This window comes from Chrysochloris asiatica, unplaced genomic scaffold (genome assembly GCF_000296735.1).
Source record: "Chrysochloris asiatica unplaced genomic scaffold, ChrAsi1.0 scaffold00075, whole genome shotgun sequence".
NCBI lineage: Eukaryota > Metazoa > Chordata > Mammalia > Afrosoricida > Chrysochloridae > Chrysochloris > Chrysochloris asiatica.
Window position 1 is genome coordinate 8250532 of NW_006408593.1, and position 22496 is coordinate 8273027.

The following is a 22496-nucleotide window of genomic DNA, read 5'->3' on the forward strand; positions in this document are numbered from 1 at the left end:
ATTTCATTTAAATCATGTAGTTCCTCATCTTAAAAAATATTGCATCTCCCAAAGTTAGGTTAAGCCTTAGAATCCCCTCATTTTTGTGTCAGCAAAAAAAATAACTGCTAGTCATATGGAAAGGACTTGTTACATATGGAAAAGGACATGTTACATATGGAAAAGGACATGTTACTTTGTCAGTGTCTTTCCATGTTCCCTTTTCCACTGTGTCCTTATGTTTCTTTACTGAACACGTCATCGCCGCCTCTACCAGGAAGACAGGTGATACATGGCCACCGAGGCAGCTCTGTTAAGGTTCCACCTCAGGTGAACTGACCAGTGCTATAGAGCAGAGAATAGAATCTAGTTTTCTGAAGCGCTTAAGTTCTCCCTCAGACAGCTGAAAGGAGTAATTAAAGAATTAGGCAATTTAACTTTCTATTATTAGCCTAACTCCTTACATAAAGCATGCCAGAACGCTAAACCAGGGCGTATTAAACTGTCAACGCAAGAGAGTTAATATTAGTAGTTCTAATCCTTAAAGCCTCTCTTTTTTAATTTGATCAATTTGATGCTGCCTACTTCCTAGATATCTGTTAAATAACTTTCAAGAGATATCCTAATATAAACTTCTCATCTTTCCTTTGAATTCCCCCAGTTCTCCTCCCTGACCCCCTCTATTGCTCTCCCTCTAAGAAATGTTGGCCTGTGGGCATGATATTCTTGGAGCGCACAAGGCTTGCTTCAAGAGGATGACTGGGTTTGATGCCATGCAAGAGGACTAATTTTAGCTCTTGGGTCTTCTGCACATGATGTCTTATAAATTACTTATGAAGCATTTTTCATATTGCAGAGATTTGAAAAAAAAAAAAAAGGAAACCGATTAAATTGTTACAGTGGAAAGAGGGTGGGAGAGAAAAAGGAGAGGTACAGAGGCTCTGGAGACTAAAGTAACGGAAGAAAACACTGCTGGAGTTTCACTGGCTTCTATTAAAAGTTTGTCCTTTATGCAATGCTAAGTTTTACTTAACCTGTGTGAAGGTAAAAGATGCTTAGGGGACAAGTTCATCAAAGCTGAGGGGCAAACATATTCTCCAGGGATAAAATATATTTTTAAATTCTCACCGTCATTGTCATCATTATTTCCTCTCTGCTTTTAATAGTCATGGTTATTTATATCCCAATTAAGAACTGTCTGTGAGAACTGCGATGTTCGTCAGAGTAAACTATGGTCAGTTTGGATGTGCAGACTTTCTGTTGGCATTGCTCTGTTTTGTCTTAATGCTCTTGCACTTTGGTCTCCAGTACCTACCTGCACATAGCAGATGGTGACGGCAGAAATGAAGGCAAGTGGGTAACATCTACCCTCTCACAGGAGAATTCGAGAAAGAATGCAACTACCACTGCTAATGGCATATACCCATAAACACCCTCCTTCTCCAAGAAAATGATCCTTCTCATTGCCTCCCAAACAGAGAATTCCTCTCCCAGTCCCTTCCCTCAGTGCATTGTTCCTTCTCCCTTTTTTGCTGACTAGTAGAAAGCCAAGCAGCTTTGTGGTGAGATTGACAGCCCTAGTTTCGCTTCATAGATCTCCTCGTCACTTACTGTTTAAGCTTAGACAAGTTACTTATTTTATTAAGGATCAGTTTTCTTGTCGGTAAAGTGAAGATTAATAATCCTTCACGCGGTTTTCGTGAAGATTAAGTAGAAGAAAAGAGACGAATCACTCAACAAATACCGGTTTCTTTCCTGGTAGTTTCCCCTGTTGTAAGTCCCACCTAGTTTTCAAGTTCAAGTTCTACCTCCTCCCTGCTTATACTGAAGCATTTATTTGACACAGCCTGGCACCTCATGGTTATTTGTTGTCTTGTAGCTACTGTCTCAAGTTGCTTGTGAATATCTTAAGAGCTGGAGCGCTCTCCAAATGCTGAATCCTCACTTAATGACTTAGCCTTGTTGACCTTAGTAGCCTCAGGTGTGTGATGGTGTGGATGGAAAGTGGCTCTTCTTCTTCTCAATTAAGTAAGTTGAAGATAGTTTTGAGTCCGTTACATTTTCTTGCACAATAAGGAAAATGGCCTGACAAGTGCTTTCTTAAATTTTGAAATAAGATGACTGGACTCTAAAAGGGAGCCATCATACCCAGAACAAGACTTCTTGTACTTCCATCACTGCACAGAGAGCTTGTTTGGAGACATATATCTGCTTGAGATAGCATCCTCTAGACCAGGTATTTCTTGTAAAGCGTGTTTGAATGTTCTAGTAAGGAAGGGGAGGTCTGCACTCCTAGTTAAGAATTGTCCTCTAATCGAAAATTAACACTTTCAACGGCTGCACATGTGAAAGATGAGGGAAGACACCTGTTCAGCTGCCAGCTGGGCTGGAGTTTACCATTAACAGTCAAAGAGATGATGGATACCCTGACCCAGGCCTCTCCCATCGCAGACACAGCATTATAACCAGCAAGTGGCCGGCACTACCCCAGCACTGGAGTCCTGGCATGGCACTGTGGGTTAATGCACTGGACTACTAGGTCAGCTTGAAATGCAAGAGCGGTGGCTCAAGCTCACCAGCTGCTCCTTGGAGACCCTATACAGGGTTGTTATGGGACAGAACTGACTTGATGGCATTTAATAACATCCCAGCACTATCCGTCAGGTGGTGCTGGATCGTGGCTCCTTACCCATACTAACACATGGTCCCTAATAGGGTTAGAACCTTTAACTCACCAGCAGAATTGTAACAGTGCCCTTCTCACTGTACATAGCAGGAAGTGCAGCTTTTGTGACCATGACTCATTTCCCGAAAGCATCATTGTGCTATTGCAGCTTTAAATATTGAAATATCCCCTGTGCCTCCACTACCGTCCTTCCTTCCTTCCTTGGTATTTATTTTATATATATATAGGCTCTTTTGTTGCATCTTTCATTTAAAGCTCTGGTGCAAATTAGAAATCTTCTATAGATTCTTGGTGTGATGCTGTAGGATAAACACTGGACTGCTAGCCACAGGTTAGAACTTCAAAACCACCAGCTGCTCCTCGGAAACAGGGTCTCTATGAGTGGTAATTAAGTCGACGGAAGTTAATAAGAGCAGCATCTCAGACTCAGATACTAATTTGTCATTTCTCCCGCTTTGAAAGACAAATAGCAGGAAAGCTCTGATATTTTCATATTCAAGATGTTTCACAGCTGAATACAACCAGATCTTGGGCCTTGATCTTTATTGTCATAGATTTTTTTCCTCCCTAATACTTGGTTCTTGCAAGAACCTAGGTGAAATTTGAACTTCGGTGCCAAAGCTTGAATCTCAATCTCGATCTTGCTTTGGGTTCTCCAGCACAATGATTTGTGTGTGTTCAGCTGGAGAAAAACTGACATTGTCACCTTTTTGTTCTTCTTGCCATTTTGGGACTTGAACTATGGGACTACACCAGAGAGATGTGTCTAATGTGCAATGTTTGTGTCTCTTATCATTGAGGTCATTGTCATGAGAAAACCCTGGACCACAGCCATGACAAACAGAAATATTTTGACCACTCACAGTCACTGGATGCTGTTGAAGAAGAGCCCTCTGAGAGAGGAACAGAGGAGGACCCTGTGTTTTCTGTTGAGAATTCAGGGAGGCACTCGGATGCCCTTAGGCTTGAAAGTAAGTTGATTTGACCCGAGCTGCTGAGCTTCTGGAAAACAATCAACTCTAGCTTGCTTTAAGCTTAGGCTTTCTTTACTTTCAAGAAAGTTTTCTTCCTTCTTTTAACAGCCCCTTGTTATTCCATAGAATCGGGAGGGTGATCCATAGATGGTGAGGTAGAAAATAAGCTATGATCTTTTTCCTTCACCTCAATGTAATATTTTGCTAGAACAAATTTGATTCATTTGTGTCCAGGTCTGCCTTCTTGTCATTACTCTTTTGACAAAGTCACTGAAAAAAGGAAGATTCCCAGCTCTCCACCTGCTTCCTGGCTTCTGGGTTATCTCTGGCCCTCTTCCCATCATCAGACTATCTTTTCACATTTCCTTCCCCGCTTCTGTATCTTCCCCCTGATTCGTTGGGTTCCCCAAGATCCTAACCTTGGTCTTCTTTGCTTACCCATATGCATGTTATCTCTTGCTGATCTCCTCTGCCTTTGAGTATGCTGATGACTCCAAATCTGCCTCTTTCAGCCAAGATATTCCCTGTGACTCCAAATCATACCTCCACTTACCTCGTGGCTCTTTTGTCTGGTTTTGTCACAGGTATTTAGTATATCCAGAATGGAACTTGTCCTCATTTCCATCCTGGTTCCTGAGTTGCTTCTAATTTGTATCTCCCTGACCCCGGTTAGTGTTATCACCATTCACCCAGGCACACCTCTCTCCAATCAGTTCCCCAGACCCATTGAATCTGCCATCCCGATTTGTTTTCACTGCCACTGTCTAAATTCAGACTTCTTTCACTTCTACCTGGACTGTTACAGAAGCCACTGAATTGGAGCAGACCGTGTCTGGGTAACAGCAGATGGTAGTTTTCTTTTAAAATGACCTTACCAAGTTAAAAGAAAACAAAAAGGAGTTCTAATCGATCCACCTATTTTTGAGCAGCATAGCAGATGGAATCAGTGTGTCTCTGTGGGATAAAGCACTGGACCAAAAGGTCGGTTTGAACCAAAAGATCAGCGGTTCAAACTCACCAGCTGCTCCTTGGAAACCCTATACAGGGTTGCTATGAGTCGTAACTGACTCGACAGCACTTGACAACAACAACAGTCTAGGTATGGAGTGTGTGTAGGCAGGAGAGAGAAATGATATCATTGGTACACATTTCAAGAAGAAGTAACCAACACTATTATCAGAAACAACCTCTGCTACCAATTTCCTGTATGTCCTTCAGAGTTATTTCTAAAATACAGACCTCAGCAGGTAAGTTGCCTAGATTTAAATTTCTGCATGGCTCCTTATTTACTCAGAAGAAATCCAAATGGCTTAGGATGGGATCTGAGATATTTTAGCCTGATTACCTCTCCACCAACACCACGTAGGAAGTGCTGTTACTGGTACCCTACAAAAGGATCCTTGGTGGTACGATGATTAAGTGTTTAGCTGCTAACCGAGAGCTTAGCGGTTCAAGCCCACCACTGCTGTGCAGACGAAAATCCCTACAGAGCTGCTCCCATGAAGATTAAAGCCTAGGAAACCCAATGGGGCAGTTCTGCTCTGCCACTAGGGTCCCTGTGAGTCAGCACCCAGCGACACTAAGGACCCCACGTAGCAGACAGTACAAGCCTTTGCGTCTCTTCCTCCCATGCTGTGCTCGGGTAAGTGCCTGTGCATTGGTGCTGCCACCGTACATAGGTAACCACTCAGGGCACAATGACACCTGCTCTGAGGCACTGTCCAAGTTCTCCGTCTAAGCGTTTCGTTGTTCTTTCTGTAGCGTTGCTCCTGCTTTTTGTCGGGGCACATTTCATTCAGTATCGGTGCTTGCGTGCCTTGTCTCCCATCAGAGTATGCGATGTCTTCTATCACTTTATATTGCTTGCGTACAGTAAATGTTTGTGAAAGTAATGAAAATGTGGTGTTTACCTTCCCGAGTAGGTTTGATTTACATGTCTAACAATTACAAAAGTGTGTGTTTCCTTCAGCATGGTACTGGATTTTTTTAATGAAGTATAAGAGAAAAAAGCAAGCTAAACTTTAAAGAGGAAATTGTGACCTTTAGACCTTTGAACCTTCAGAAAATTACTGTCATCAGTTCGACCAGAAATGATTGTGCTGTCAAGAAATGAATCCCCAGTGACCAGCTAAAAGGAGACTGACTTATAAAGTAGAGAGGCAGTTTGTTCATTTACAAAGGGGACTGCTTTTCTCTGGTGCCCAGCAGCCTCTTATCTCTTTCTGGTATCTAGGGACTCCCAACAACCACGTGAACAGTCATGTGATAACTGCTTCTCTCCCCCAAACAAGGCAAGTCCCTGGTGCAGAATAAACCCAGTGTGTGCTCTTTGCCTCCCCTGTGGATGACTACATCAGGGCTTGAGATACTCAAATTGTAACATAGCACTAAACATTTGTTTCTTCAGTTCCATTTTCAATCTTGAGTGACAGTACAGCCTTCCCAGGCTGAAATGAGAGGTTGCCCAGGTTCCTTTAGTATCCTACAGATGTTCTTTGTGAATGATTTCTCTTTCAGATCACTAATTTAATCCACAGTATGATGATGACTCTTCAGTTAAACTTAGTCTTGTTGTTAAATGCTGTCGAGTCATTTTCAACCCATAGCGACCCTGTATAGAGTTTCCAAGGAGCGGCTGGTGAGCTTGAACCACCAACCTTGTGGTTCAAATGACTTTGCAGTCCAGCGCATTAGCCCACAGTGCTACACCAGGACTTCAAACTTGGTTTAAGCAACTCACTTTTCCTGAGTCTGCTCCTAAATTCTGATACTACCTTGCTGTTCCCTAGGTAGTGACAGCAAGTCATAATTAGAGCAGACATGTTCATCCCAGTGGGTTTCCAGTAGGATCATCAGTAGGTTATTCAAATAAGAAAATCTCCATTTTTAAATACAAGTAGTGTGGCATAATGAAAGCCAGCCATAGACATTAGATCATTTTGGAAAGTGTATTTTGGAAGGAAAATTGAGAGAAATACAGTAATTGAGTTCTCTCTCGTAATCATTAACTATTATAATAATCGTTATCTTTTTTGTGCTATTTTATCATTTATAATGTGCTGTATGTATTAACCATGTGAAGCAGATTATTATTCAACTCTCCTTGTATATTCAACTCTTCTTTGTATGAGGCTCAAAGAATGTATGTAAGTCTCCAGTAGGTGGCAGGTCTAGAACTCATCCGCCAGCATTCTGGTTCTATCTCTGTGCTAGGTGGATAGATTAAAACTCTTTATCTTTTAATCGGTAAGGTCATTTTTAAAAGAAAACTAGCATCTGCTGTTGCCATTTTCTAAGATGAAGATAATTTTACTGTCAGAATGTACACAGACACGATCTCAGAATAAAGGCCACTCTTTCTCAAAAACAGGCCATGGGTATCACCACTGTCCACTTCCAGATTTTTCCACCCCCATTAACTGAAGCTCACTGCCCCCCAGGCATAATGAAAACAATTAATGCCACTGAGCTGTGCATGTACAGATGTTGAAATGGCATGTTTTTGTTAGATATCTACTCACCACCAGGAATACACTTAACTAATACAAAAGAAAACCAAAGGTAACCTTACACCAGCAATTGAGTGTCTATGGATCTGTGCATGATAAAATAGGAATCTATGTTGCAACTTGGTTTATGTATCCTTCTTTCTCATTTTACAATGGGTGAACATTTGTTGTGAATATTGTCTTTAATGCCCCTTCATCTAATCAGGAACTCTTCGTGTCTAAGAAAGCCTCTACCTTTGGAATGAAGAATGTAGATTCTGTAGTCAGAGATCTAGTTGCCATGTCTTGACTCCACCACCTACAACTTACTAAGCTTTGAACAGGTTACTTAATTTTGCTGAGTCTTCCTTATATCATTTATTTAAAAGTAGACAATGAATGGTTTTGAATATTTAAATAAAATACCTTAGAATTTCTCTTAGAACCAGGTACACAGCTGGCACTCAGTGTACACGTGTACAAACATAAACGTGACTCTGACACTACTTGTGATCAGAAGTCCTCACAAGCACATACCTTGATCCATGCTCAGAAAACATCTGTTCATTTGAAGGGAGCCCTAAAATACCTACACAGTGATTACTGTCATAGACTCCCCTTTGACTTCTCTAAGATTTCTTCTCACACACTACTTACCCAACGAAAAGGCAGAAGGAAGAGCACCGTGTTGCAAATGGAAACTCCTGATTGCTGACTAGAACCCGAATGCATACTGTATAACTGTTTTTATATCTTGCTGACCCTTGAACTTCAGGTACAGTGGTGGAGGAAAGCAATGGCTCTGATGAGATGGAAAATTCAGATGAAACAAAGATGTCAGAAGAGATACTGGCTTTGGTGGATGAATTTCAACAGGCATGGCCTCTGGAAGGCTTTGGAGGCGCACTAGAGATGAAGGGGCGGCGTCTGGATTTACAAGGGATCCGGGTACTCAAGAAAGGTCCCCAGGATGGAGCAGCCAAGAGCTCTTGCTATGGAGACTGCAAAAGTGAAGATGATGAAGCAACAGAATGGGTGAGAGTTTATTACCTCGTTGGTAGAGTGGGAAGTTTCAATTTCTGTTTATTATGTGACAGTACTTTGCTGCATATCCCAGGACGGCCTGCGTATTGGAATCGTACTGCAAGAAGCATTTCATACTTCGGTGTTGCTAGCTCTCCTGAGAGGATGCGTATGATCAGGCTCAAGGCTTGCAGACTTCTTAATGTTTAGATTCTTCTTTATGTTCTTATTGTTTGGTGCTATTAAGTCAATTTCAACACATAGCATCCCCATGTGACAGAGTAGAACCCCTAGGGTTTTCAAGGCTGTAATCTTTACTGGAATAGATTGCCAAATCTTTCTCCCATGAAGCCTCTCGGTGGGTTTGAACTGCCAGCCTTTCCGTTAGCAGCCAAGCGCTTACCCATTGCACCATCATCAGGGTTCCATATACAGAATGCAGCTTGGTTGCTTTGTTTCCTGTTTCATTTAGACCTTTAAGAATTAGACGGAAAGAAATTAACCCTAGCGCAGGCCTGGGATATTCTTAAAACTGCTTAGATTCATAGTCAGTGAGAGAGTTGATCGTTGCTCTCATTTGTTCTTAATATGTTTCCTTCTACCAGATCACATTCCAAGTGAAACGTGTCAAGAAACCCAAAGGAGAGAATAAGAACACTCCCGGGAAAAAAATGGAATCAAACCAAGCAGAAAATACGCACCGGTACCAATCCAACCTGGAGATCACCGGCCCAAAGGTGGCATCTCCTGGACCACAAGGTAAACCTGAGTGTTCATTTGCTGTCTCCTCCTTTAGCTCTCAGTGTCTCCATTTCTGACAGTATGTCAAGTGAAGACCAAGGGCAAAGTAAATAAGAAACCACTCATCAGTCTGAAATTTTTTTTTTAACCATTTTTTTACTTGGTCTTTTTACCATTCATTGTTTAGATTTATGTTATTACCATCGTGAATGTAAACATACTGTGTTTGCATTTTACCAGACAGCCCAGTGTAATATATCAAAGTGAGTGGCCTGGTTCCAGCACCAGTTCTGCCTGCCGTTTACCTCCCTATGCCTCATTTGTTATCTGTATCTATCAAACAAGGATAGTAATAGCATCTACATCATAGGGGTTTTGTGAGGCTTATACAAGTCTATCCATAAAAAAGTACTTAAAATGCTCTGGGCATATAGTGACTCAATAAGCTATTTGCTGTATAGTCAATTCCACCTCATGGAAACTATGGGTTTTCAGTGGCTGAGTTTTCAGAAGGAGATCACCAGGCCTTTTTTTCAAGTCTCCTCTAGGTGAACTCGAATTTACAGCGTTTTGATTAGCAGCCAAGCATGAGTTTTGTTCTTGCACCCCCAGGGTTATTAGCTATCAATAGGCTATTAGCTCCTGTTAGCAACATTTAAGGGTATCGGATACCTCTGAAAGCATTGGATGAATGCATTGGAACTTCTCTCCAGAAAAGATACTAAGACGCCAAATTTTAGAGTATGATTTCAGGCGTTCATAATTGCACTGAGTTAAGCTCCGACTTCTTAACTTTACCAGCAGTTTTGTAATGGTGATTGACTCCCTTTAACAACTATTATCACCTTCAAAACATTTTGTTTTTACTGCCTTAGAAAGATTTGAAAATTCAAGATAACTTCATTAAATTAGTCTTGTTTTGTTTGGTGTGAGCCCAGACCAAAGCTAAAAGCAGAAGGCACATCATAATACAGAAACAACAGAGTCAGATTGGCTCAATCCCAGAATGGATTGTGACTTGTAAGAAAGTCAAAGGACACCATCTAGGACGTAGACGTGTCCTGTTTGTAATCAAAAGCATGTGTCGGCCTATGGCACTGTTTAGGAAGATATCTCGGTTTAAGCACTACCTCCATTAAGTCTGCCATTTGTACCAAGGAAAGAGATCACACTTTATAAACTTTCCTAGGGAAACAGCAATCCTAAATATCATCAAACAATTAAAGAAAATTTAAATGACTTTTTACATACTCTTGAGTGGAGAAATGAGCCCTGATGGCATGGCAGTTAAAACACTTAGCTGCTAACCAGAAGGTCAGAGATTCGAACCCACCAGCCACTCTGCAAGAGAAAGATGTGGCAGTCTGTTTCTTGAAAACCCTGCAGAGCAGCTCTACTCTGTCTGTAGGGCCTCAGTGAATCAGAATCCACTTGATAGCAGTGGGTTTGATTTAAGCTGGAGAAAGACTTCCTAAGGCGAGAGTGAGAAAGAGATCCAACCATCAAAAATGAAATAATTAATTTCTGACACCCAAAGCACCACAGTGCTTGGAAGGCAAAGGACCGAGACCAAGTATTTGCAGAACATGTGATAAACAATATCAGTAATGATCATTTCAAGAGCACCAGTTCTGGTAGCTTAGTGGTTATGAATCAGACTACGAACCTTAAGGCCAGCAGTTCGAAACTACCAGCCTCTCCACGGGAGAAAGATGAGGCTTTCTGCTCCTGTAAAGATTTACAGCCTCGGAAACCCTGTACAGGGTCGCTATGGGTCGGAACCGACTCGAAGGCAATTAACAACAACAACTTATGAAAAATGCATCATTTCAATTAAAATTTAGAAAGAACATTGGCATTTCACCACATATGTACGTGTATGCACCACTGACTAGCAAGCATGTGAAAATAGATCTAGCCTCAGCATTGCGAACAAACTGCAAATACACAAGCGAGATAGTCTTGCATATCAAGTTGTCTTTAAGAACATGATAACAAGGAGACAGTAAAAATCATCAAGTTGATTTGGGGCATAGTTTGACTAGATGTATCAGGAAAAATATTAAAATACCAATAATTCTACTTCTAGTATTTTACCCTACGTAAATCATCTTACAAGGAGCTCTGGTAGTGTAGTGGTTACGAATTGGGCTGCTAACCTCAGAATCAGCAGTTCTAAACTACCAGCTGTTCTGTGGGAGAAAGATGAGGCTTTCTGCTCCTGTAAAGATTTACAGCCTCGGAAACCCTGTACAGGGTCGCTATGAGTCAGAACTGACTCCACGGCACATAACAACAAAATCATCTTACAAGTACCAAAGATGTCGATATGATGATATTCACCACAGGCTTGCTTGTCATGGTAAAAATCTGCAAACTACCTGAAGAGAATTCTGTGTTGCATACTATACCTCTAAGATGTTTGTGATACATTGAATGAACAAAAGCTTGTTTCTAAAACAGCATAAAGAATATGTCAGTTTTCCTAAAACACTAAATATACTCTATTTCATCAACTATCCTTGTTTTTTACATTTCAACATTTCTGAAATTGGGCTGCACCTTACACTCGATGGTATCTTAAAATGAAAGCATGCTTTTCTTTCCTGAATCATATAAAGTGACGTACACCTTACAGTTGACAGCATCTTAGATTTGATGAAATACAGTGCACCAAACCAGTACAGAGAAACCGGTCAGCAAAGAGACCAGTCCCGACCTTACCAGCGGTCATCTCTGGGTGCTGACAGAGTTATAGATGACTTCACGTTCTCCTGTGTGCTTCTCCATTTCTCTAAATACTTTATAATGAGCCACAGTAGTTTTGAGCCCTGGTGTGGCGCCACAGGGTAAGCACTAACCTGGTAACTGCAAGGTTGGCAGTTCAGACCCACCAGCCACTCTGTTGTTGTTGTGTGCTGTGGAGTCGGTTCCGACTCCTAGCGACCCTGTATAGGGTTTCCGAGGCTATAAATCTTTACGGGAGCAGAAAGCCTCATCTTTCTCTTGCGGAACAGCTGATAGTTTCAAACCGCTGACCTTGCGGCTCACAGCCCAATTCGTAACCACTACGCTACCAGCCACTCTAGGAGATCCTATACAGGATCACTGAGTTGGAACTGACTCGACAGCACACAGCAGCATTACTTTGATAAACAAAAAAATAAAAGCTTTTTTAATAGATGTGAAAGTTAAGATTCAGTAAAATTGAGATGATACTGAGTTGTTAAGTGCCATCAAGTTGCTTCTGACTCATAGCGACCCTGTATAGGGTTTCTCAGCAGCTTGTGGGTTTGGACTGCTAACCTTGTGGGTCACAGTCCTGTGCTGATCTTACAGTGCCACACCGGGAGTCCTGGTTTGATATTAGAGCACTTGAATAGCTCTAAGTGGATTCAGGTTCATGGGCCCAGGTGGGTCATCGAAGAGGCTTACAAATATGATCATGAAACTACTTACATATTGTCACGAAACTGAAAAATTCCACAGCAGAACACCAGAGAAGTACACTATCCCAATTCTCAAGTAAATGCATAAAGCCTGTCAATTACCAACTGGTAACGCTTCATCATAAAGCCTGGCGAAGCTCTAAAGCAGATTACTAGGCAGGTAGTTCGAGAGTCCATGGGGGGAGAGGGGTAAAGGGGAGATGATTAAGAACCATTGTAGATTGACTGAGAACTAATAGAACTAATAATGCTTAACTAATTTCATTTCCTTTTTTGGTTAGGGCTACTAGACTGGAAGACCAGGGAAGTGCCATAGACATAATGTAACTGGATTTCAGCAAGGCATTTAACAGAGCCTCAATGATATCCTTGTGAACGAGATGGAGAGATGTGGGCTCGAAGGTTCCCCATTGCCTCCGGGATAAAGTCCAAGCCTCCTAGTGTGGTGCTCAAGACCCTTTACAAACCAGCCTCTGTCCAGCAATGCTCTCACTTTACCTCCATGCCTTTGCAGTTCCTGTTCCCTCCACCTGGAAAGCCCTCTTGCCACCTATGTTGGTGTTCTCCTTAAACTCCAGAGCCCTCTCTTCCTTGGTACCTTCAGGCAGAATTAGTTGCTCTCCTCTCTGTGCCATTGTTCTAGCCTTTCACTCTAGCACTTACCCTGTTGTATGATAATGATTTGTTTCTGTTCATCACCCTCACTAGACTGTGAGCTCAAAAGCAGGCCTTCGTAATCTTCCTCTGTGTATCGCCAATGCCTTATGCAGTTCCCAGCCCCTTCCTTATCGTAGGTGCTCAATAAATGTTTCTCAACTGAATTTCTTAAATATAAAAGAAAAACAAGCTTTATTGTGAAACTGGTGGTTTATTTCCTTAAAGAATTAGTTTCTACAGGGTTAGTTTGAAATTCTTCCAAACTGTTCTTTTCTATTAAAATCTTCTATTGTTGGTAAATTCCTACAGTATGAAAGTGCTTCCAGAGTTAAAGCTCTCCTTCCTGAGATATCATTTTAATTCCTCCCATAGGAGCCTTCTGAAACAAGAATTTATTCTCTTGTTTTGGGTGTGGTGGGGAGACTTGGTCTAAGCAAAAGGCCTTGACCCCAAGGTGATGCCTGTGAAGGGTCTCAGGAAAGAGCTCAAAAGCCATGTATGGTTTTAAATAGCATGCTTATTGGAAGCACGCCCCTTAGACTCAAACACTGGGGTTCAGATCCCAGCTGTGCCGCCTACCAGCCAGGTAACCTTGGGCAAGTCACTTATCCCTCTGATCCTCCAGTTTCTTCCGTTTTCTCATCTGAGAAATGAGGATTAAAACCTCCTTCATGAGGTGGTTGCTATAAAGCACAGGACCTGCCACACAGTAAGTGCCCTTAAGATAAATAAGCTCTCATTACCATGGTAGCGTAGTGGTTACGAATCGGTCTGCTAACCTCAAGGTCAGCAGTTCGAAACTACCAACTGTTCGCTGGAAGAAAGATGAGGCTTTCTGCTCCCGTAAAGATTTACAGCCTCAGAAACCCTGTACAGGGTCGCTATGGGTCGGAACCGATTCCACGGCACATAACAACCACAACAACAACAACAACCATGGTTAGTTCCTACCTTGCTGCCATTCTTCACGGTGGAGCTCTACCTGGTGATTCCCCCCACCACCACCACCACAGGACATTTGGCCACATCTGGAGACATTTCTGGTTGTCACATCTGGGGGAGGGTGTTGTGGCTATCTAGTGGGTAGAGGTGAAGGTTGCTGCTAAACATCCTACAGTGCATAGGTTATACCCCACCACATCCAAGAATTATTCAACCCAAAATGCTCATAGTATCAGGTTGACCTGCTTTAGTGTTATACGAGGGACCTTTAAAAAGTTAGTGGAGAAATTCCATTATCTTTTAATGCCATTTTTCCATGAACTTTTTGAAGCCTCCTGATCTGTTGTTTTTAGAAAAGCAAAATGTAGAGGGATAAAAATTAAGTTGGTAAGAAAGCTTAACATTGAAGGGTATCTTAACCCTTACTAATTAGTCTTAAATGGAAAGAAGGAATCTTTTTTTGGTTTTGTGTTTTGCTTCACCATCTATCTTTGAGAAAAGGGTTTTTCTCATAAATCCTAACTGAATGACCAGGTTTTAGACAGATCTGTAGATGGTGGAAATGTTAAAGAGGAGAAGGATTGACTGGTACCTCCAAATGTACCACACTGGGTGAAGTCATCAGCAGAGCACAAGGCACTTTAGGTTCATTCTGTCCCTATGCCGTTGTGTTGATGCGCGACATCCTTTCCTTCCAGGAAAAAAGCGTGATTACCAGAGTCTGGGATGGCCCAGCCCAGATGAGTGCCTCAAACTCCGCTGGGTAGAGCTGACTGCCATCGTCAGTACCTGGCTTGCAGTTTCTTCAAAAAACATTGAGTGAGTATCTCAAGCCTCTCCCTCCTTCATGCCGCTTTGTTTACCAGGGCACCAGCTGGGTGTCAGCCAGCTCCAGGGATGCCCTTCCTTCTCGGCATCTAGCGGAAGAGTTATCCTTCCCGGGCTGATGGTTCAGAGGATGGGCATTGCTGGCCACAGCGCACAGATGGACTCAGCACATTCTACTCAAGCAGTGCTTAACTGTGCCCCCTTCTCAGTGCCTTCAACCACACTTTGAATGGAAGACCAGGTCCCTCTTTCCAGACATGCTAGTCTCTTACTAACATCGTCCACTTGAAAGGAGAGCCAGAGCAAATGCTGGTTTACAAATTCCTCCCAAAACTTGGTGTGGCACTATAGGATCAACACTGGTCTGCTAACTGCAAGGTCAGTGGTTCAAACCCACCAGCCACTCCTTGGAAACTATTCAGAGTCACTATGAGTCAAAACCAACTCAATAGCACTTAACAACAACACACCAAGACACAGGAGTCCTGGTCTGGTGCCGTGGGATAAGCACTAGACTGCTAACTGCAAGGTAATGACTTAAACCTACCAGCTGCTCCTTGGAAACCCTATTGAGGACCACTGTGAGTCAGAACTGACTCGGCAGCCCTGAGCAACAACAGCCAAGACACACACTGAGCAAGGCTGCTTCTCTAACAACTGCTTTCTCAGGGCCAGCCACTCCCTCCTTGCCTGCTGGCCCCTTCTCTACTCCTGAAATGTGGGCATTCCCACGATTACCACTACGCCTTCATGGTTAACATCCCACCCCAAGGACTTCAATCACCATTGATATATTGATGTCTCGCAAGTTTTTCTTCAAAGCCCCCACGTCATTGATCCAATTGTCTACCTGACTTCATTGCCTGGATAGCTTTCAGCACCCCAAGCTCAGGAGAGTTAAGCTCATAATTTTCATGCCCACTCTCCTACCAGAAAACCTGTTTGTTTGTTTCTTCCATCTTCCTAGTATAAGGTATGGTGCTATAGGATGAGTACTAGACTGCTAACCACAGTGTCGGCAGGTCAGCCCCACCAGCTGCTGCTCGTGAACCCTATACAGGGTTGCTATGATTCAGAAGTGACTTGATGGCACCTAACCACCACAGTGCAGGGCTCTAACAGCGCTCACAGCACAACCCTACGAGTCATCCCTCCTACACTGCCCTCTGTCCTTCCCTCATAGGCATCTGCTCTCTGCACAGTTCCCAGAATTCTTCCTCAAATATAAGTCCAACTGTGTTCAGGACCCTCTGTTAGCTTCTCACCGCTCCCGACAGTGGCCCACAAAGCCTTCACAGGCTGCTCGCTGCCTGCTCTGTCCAGTGCCCGCTGGGGCCTTCACACAGAACAGGTCCTGGGCCTGCAGTGGTGATCTTGTCACCTACTTCTCACCTGGTGAATTCACACTCACCTTTGTGATCTCCACTTCCATTTCACTTCTTCGGAGACTCGTTCACTAGGCATCCCCTTTTTCCATCAGAGTGAGGACATGTACACCTCCTGTCATGAACTGCACAGCGCCACGCTTCCATCTTTATGACCACAACTGTAATCATAATTGAATCCTTCATAAGCGTGAACGTCCTATTAGCAGGGACGAGGTATGTTTGTTGTTGTAGCCCTGGTATCTGATGCTCAGTAGACTCTCAGTAAATGCTGAATATTTCCCTAATATAGGTTAAGCTTTTTAAATAGCTAGAAGTAAACTTTTGGAAATGCTAACTTGCCACATCAGTACTTTTGATAGTCGATTGGCAAATTGGCAGCCTCAGTGGGCAACAATTGTGAGGTTGACCCAGGACCGGGCAGTGTTTCGTTCTGTTGTCCATAGCATCGCTATGAGTCGGTACTGACTCAGTGGCACTTAACAACATAACATTAAGCCCAATATATAGTGGGAAAAATGAGCCTTCTGTGGTAGCTCTGTGATTAAGCATTTGACCTCTAACAAAAAGTTGGTGGGGAAGAAAGCTATGGCAGCCTGCTTCTGTAAAGATGTACAGCTTTGAAAACCCAATGGGGCAACTCTTTCTGGAGGGTAGCTATGAGTCAGAATCAACTCAACATCACTAGTTTGTCTTTAGATGGTGAGGAAAATGACCTTTTTGAGCTCTAAAAGGAAATTGGTACATGTCATAAGAGAAATGCAGAGCTGTATCTACAAATAATTTCCTAAGGTTTAGGATTGGAGGAATACTCATTAACACCCTGTGATATGCAGATGATACCACTTTGGTTGCTGAAAGTGAAGAGGACTTAAAACATTTCCTGATGAAGATCACAGACCACAGCCTTTGGTATGGGTTGCACTTCAATGTAACATCAAGATAAACGGAGAAAAGATTCAAATTGTTAAAGACTTCATTTTGCTGGGACCAACCATCAACACTAATGGAAGCATCATCAGTCAAGAAATCAAACAACGTATTGCATTAGGCAAATCTGCTGCATAAGAAAGACCTCTGTAAAGTGTTCGAGTGCAAAGATGTCAAGTTTGAGGACTAAGATGCACCTGACCCAAGCCATGGTATTTTCAGTAACATATGCATGTAAAAGCTGGACAGTGAATAAGGAAGATCATAGAAGAATTGATGCATTTGAGTTACGGTGTTGGAGGAAAATATTGAAAGTGTCATGGTTTGCCAAAAGAACCAAAAGATCTGTGTTGGAAGAGTCCTCCATGGAAGCCAGGATGGCCAGACTTCATCTGTCATACTTCAGACATGTCAGGAAGGACCAGTCACTGGAGAAGGACACCATGCTTGGTAAAGCGGAGGGTCAGTAAAAAAAGCGTAAGACCCCCAATGAGGTGGATTGGCACAATGGCCAAAGCAATGTGCTCAAGTATAGCAAAGATTGTGAGGTTGGCACAGGACCAGGCAGTGTTTCATCCTGTCGGGCATGGGTTCACTGTGAGTCAGTACTTGCTCGATGGCACCTAACAACAAAAACAGCAGAAGTTATAGGTAACTCTTTTATGGGGACCAATGTGTTTCTATGCATAAAGGGAAGGAAAAGAAACCGTGTATAAGTACTTAACCACTTTCTGTGCCCTGGAAGGGGAAATCCTAGAAGAAAATTAGCCAGAGTTCAAAGTTCCCCAGTGAGAAAATGTGGCCAACTGCATGAGCAGATCAGATGGCACAGTGAATAGAAAGGAGGAAGTCTGAGTGGGTTGGAGAAAGCACCGAGTCCAAGCCCCATGCCAACATTGCTCCTTGACTGCGGGTACAGTCTGTACATTCAACAGATACACCTTGCTAGACACTGGAATCCTTGTAAACCGAGCGAGGCTTAGATGAAGTAACGTGTAAAGTCTCTTCCAGTCTGACATTCCTGATGATGGCATGTAGAAATTATCAACTGGTGGCTACTACTACTCTGTCTCTCGCAGCCACTCGGATCTCCAGTGCTAACTGGGTACTCTCTGTTTTCAGCATCACAGAACACATAGACTTTGCCACTCCGATACAGCAGCCCGCCACGGAGCCTCTCTGCAATGGCAATCTCCCCACCAGCATGCACACCCTGGACCACTTGCATGGGGTTTCCAACCGAGCCAGCCTGCACTACACAGGGGAGAGTCAGCTAACAGAGGTGAGTGCTCACCCACCAATCTGCCTGCCGGGATGCAGCTGATCTCACAAAGCATAGTGGCTTGCCTCTCTCTCCCTCTGTCTTCATTGGCTTGTGGTACCTAGATTGTGGCGCATTTCCTTCCTCTAACCTATCATCTCCCTCCCAATTCCAGGTATTGCAGAATCTTGGCAAAGACCAGTATCCACAGCAGTCACTTGAACAAATTGGCACCCGAATTGCCAAAGTTTTGGAAAAGGTAGGTCACCCTGCAGGAAGCATTGCTTTCTTACTGCCCATCCATGTCATGTGCCGCTACAAGACTCTGACGTTTTGTGTTGGTTACTTGGCACCTGGTGAACAAAGAGATAACACACAATAGCCCAAAAAGAATGCATATTCACTTTCCCATGACCTGTACTAAGACTTGGGGAGTAGCCTTTTTGGGGGGTTTGTTTTGTTTTGTTACTGCTCTGTTTACCTTCTCTATTGAATCACGAGAATTCCTGGTGTGGTGTTGTAGGTTAAACACTGGACTGCTAACCACAGATCGGCGGTCCAAACCTACCAGCAGCTCCTTGGATACCTTATTCAGGGTCACTATGAGTTGGAACTGACTCAATGACACTTAGCAGCAACTGCAATAGTGAATCAAGTCCACTCCGTTTTCTCTTTTGACTCCAACATGAGTATAGATAGAGGTTGTGGAATGGGAAAACAGAAATCTCACGACAGGAACTAAGTCAGGTGACCTTCTTCTTACGGTAATGAATATTTGGTACTTCAGATGGTGGATAGGAAACACACCTTGAAATATCTTTTTTCTCTTTGAAGTTATGAAACAAAATCTTTGAAAAACTGCATTCTCATGGTTAAGTGCCATTGAGTGAGTTCCAACCCATAGTAACCCTGTGTAGGATTTTTCAGGAGTCCTGGTGTGGCACTGTGTGTGGGTTAATGCGCCAGACTGCAAAGCCGGTTGAACACCAAAGTCAGCACTTGAAGCTCACCAGCTGTTCCTTGGAAACCCTATATAGGGTCCCTATGGGTCGGAACTGACTCAAAGGCATGAAACAACAACAACAACAACACAGGGTTTTCAAGGAGCTGCTGGCTGACAGGTCTGAACCGCCAACCTTGTGATTAGCATTCCAGTACTTGTACTACAGTGCCACACCAGGACCCTCATTTTCATAGAGTTTACCAAAAGAAAACAAAACACTTGTATGAAAAGTGATTTTTTACAATTTAACTTAGGTTACTTCTTTTAGACTTACAGATCTTGCCACTAAAATTACTGTAAACACTGAAGTGGTACAATAGCGGATAAGCGAGTTCCCTCAGCGGCCGTTGTGAACACAGTCGTGTGAGATAGGAGTTTCTTCTTCTGGCTGTCACACATGGACAGCTTACCAGCAAATTCCAGTTGTGACACTAAGAGATGGAGGACCCCCAGACACACACACACCAACTAAATTAATAATCAAAAGCAGCAGAGTTACACATAAAAAGATAATACATCATGATCAAGTGGGATTCATATCAGGGATGCAAGGATGGTTCAACATTAGAAAAATGATCAACGGTATCCACCATATAAATAAATAAAAAGAAAAGAACCACACGATCATACCGATTGATGCAGAAAAGGCATTTGACAAAATCCAATATCCATTCCTGATAAAAAACACTCAACAAAATAGGAATTGAAGGGAAATTCCTCAACATAATAAAGAGCATATATACAAAACCAACAGCCTACATTACTCTCAATGGAGAGAAACTGAAAGCCTTCCCTCTGTGAACAGGAACCAGACAAGAATGCCCTTTGCCACCACTCCTATTCAATATTGTGCTGGAAGTCTTAGCAAGAGCTATACGGCAAGACAGGGAAATTAAAGGCATCCAAATTGGCAAAGAGGAAGTAAAACTCTCCCTATTTGCAGACGATATGATCCTATACATGGAAAACCCCAAAGACTCAGTAAAAAAGCTACTAGACCTCATTGGAAGATTCAGCAAAGTGGCAGGATATAAGATCAACATCCAAAAGCAGGAGAGTTGCCACAAAAGCCATACTAAACGAGTTTTAGCAGAAGCTGCAAAGGGATAGCAATTCCAGATAACTTCAGCAAAAATCTTCTTCCTGAAGGAACCTTATACAAATTGCCCAACCAGGAAAATCCTTTGAATTTTTAGTAATTAAAATAGGAGGCCCAAATTGATATTATGTAAGAGGAAAATATAGAGAGTGTCATGGACAGGTGACTAGACAACTTTTTCCCATGAATTTAAAAATCATAGTGTACAATTGCCTCTATGAATAAAGATCAGAAAGCTTATATATAAAACTGTGGGGGAGAAGTTAGCAAAGGCTTTAAAAAACAAAACAAACTAGGCAAAAGAGATCTACAAAACTTGAACAGGCAAAACACAAGAAATAGGAAAAATCATCAATGATGGGAGCACCAAGGAGAATACACCACAGATACATAAAGGAGGGACAGAGGATAGAAATAAACATTGTGACCAAGATAAAATAGAGAATTAAAAAGAATTGAAGAGAATATGAGAGAGAAGAAGGTATTTAAAGAAAGATGGCATAGCTATACGCTTATCAGAAAAAGTAAACAGTAAAACAGGAAGCATTACTCAAGTTAAAGAGGTATGTTTTATAATGATAAAGGGGTCTGTGGTAAGCTGGATGTTGCTAAGTGCCATCCAGTCGGTTCCAACCCATAGCAACCCTGTGTAAGGTTTCCAAGGAGCAGCTGGTGAGCTAGAACTGCCAACCTTGCAGTACAACCGGCTTTGCAGTCTGACACATTAGCCCACAGCACCACACCAGGACTCCTGGATGTTATTGTTTTTAGGTGCCATTGAGTCAGTAACAACTCATAGCGAACTTATGCACAGCAGAACGAAACACTGCTCCATCCTGGGCCAACCTCACTGTTGCCACACTTGAGTCCATTGATGCTGCCACTTGGCCGATCCATCTTGTTGGGGGTCTTCCTCTTTTTCTCTGACCCTCCACCTTACCAAACATGATATCCTTCTCCAGCGACTGGTCCCTCCTGACAGTATGAGAGACGAAGTTTGGCCATCTTGTCCTCCAAGGAGCACTCTGGCTGCACTTGTTCCAAAACAGATCTATTAGTTCTTTTGGCAGTCCATAGCACTTTCAATATTCTCCTCCTACACCAGAACTCAAAAGCATCAATTTTCTACGGTCTTCCTTATGTCCAGCTTTTGCATGCATATGAGGTTATTGAAAATATCATGGCTTAGGTCAGGCGCATCTTAGTCCTCAAGCTGACATCTTTGCTCTTCATCACTTTAAAAACATCTTGTTCAGCAGATTTGCCTAATGCAATATGTCCTTTGATTTCTTGACTGCTGCTTCCATGAGTGTTGATAGTTGATCCAAAAAAATGAAGTCCTCCTGGATAGTAGTCCCCAAAAAGATACCCATGCGCTAATCTCTGGAACTTGTGAATGTTACCTTATATGGCAAGAAGAAGATGGAAAAAAATGTTTGTAGATGTAATTAAATCAATGCACATAAATGATCCTGGATTATCTGGGTGGGTCCTAATGCCTCCAGGTGTATTTTTATGAGGAAGGCAGAAGGAGATTTGGCACAGACAGAAGAGAAGACAGTGTGACCTGCTAGACAGGGAGCAGAGGAATGCAGCCACCACCAAGAAATGTGAGCAGCCACCAGAAGCTAGAAGAGACAAACAAATTCTCCTCTAGAGGCTCCAGAGGGAATGTGGCTTTGGCAAAGATTTCCAACCAGTGATCCTGAGTTTGGGTTTCTGGCCTCCAGAACTATAGCAGAATAAATTTCCGTTGTCTTAAGCTACCATGTTTGTGGTCATTTGTTACAGCAGTCAGAGGACACTAATTGGTTTGATATGCAAGGTATATAAGCTTTATGTGCTCAGTAGCATAGCTTTAAAATATGGAAAGCAGGTGACATAGCCCCAATCCAAGTGAAAGACTTTTATGTGTTTCACATAATAACTGATAGAAAAAGCAAACAAAAATGGACAGTTACTGATTGGAATACCTAAAATGGGGCTACAACGTGCCCAGTGAAGGAGACTTCCTGCGGAGCCTCTGCAATACATAAGACTATAGGTGGAAG

At 42.7% G+C, this 22496-nt stretch overlaps 1 protein-coding gene across 3 annotated transcripts in view; it reads left to right on the forward strand.

Annotated features, from left to right (window-relative positions):
• TTC17 (tetratricopeptide repeat domain 17) overlaps positions 1-22496 on the forward strand; it is a 141632-nt gene that overhangs the window by 87638 nt on the left and 31498 nt on the right. The window contains exons 17-22 of one of the 3 annotated variants that reach the window (XM_006865028.1): positions 3466-3636; positions 7903-8162; positions 8756-8909; positions 14638-14758; positions 18205-18364; positions 18519-18602. In XM_006865028.1, the coding sequence (XP_006865090.1) occupies positions 3466-3636; positions 7903-8162; positions 8756-8909; positions 14638-14758; positions 18205-18364; positions 18519-18602 (950 nt within the window). Of the gene's footprint in view, positions 1-3465; positions 3637-7902; positions 8163-8755; positions 8910-12621; positions 13183-14637; positions 14759-18204; positions 18365-18518; positions 18603-22496 lie in introns of those variants that run through there. The other 2 variants (XM_006865029.1, XM_006865030.1) reach the window with 2 other exon arrangements.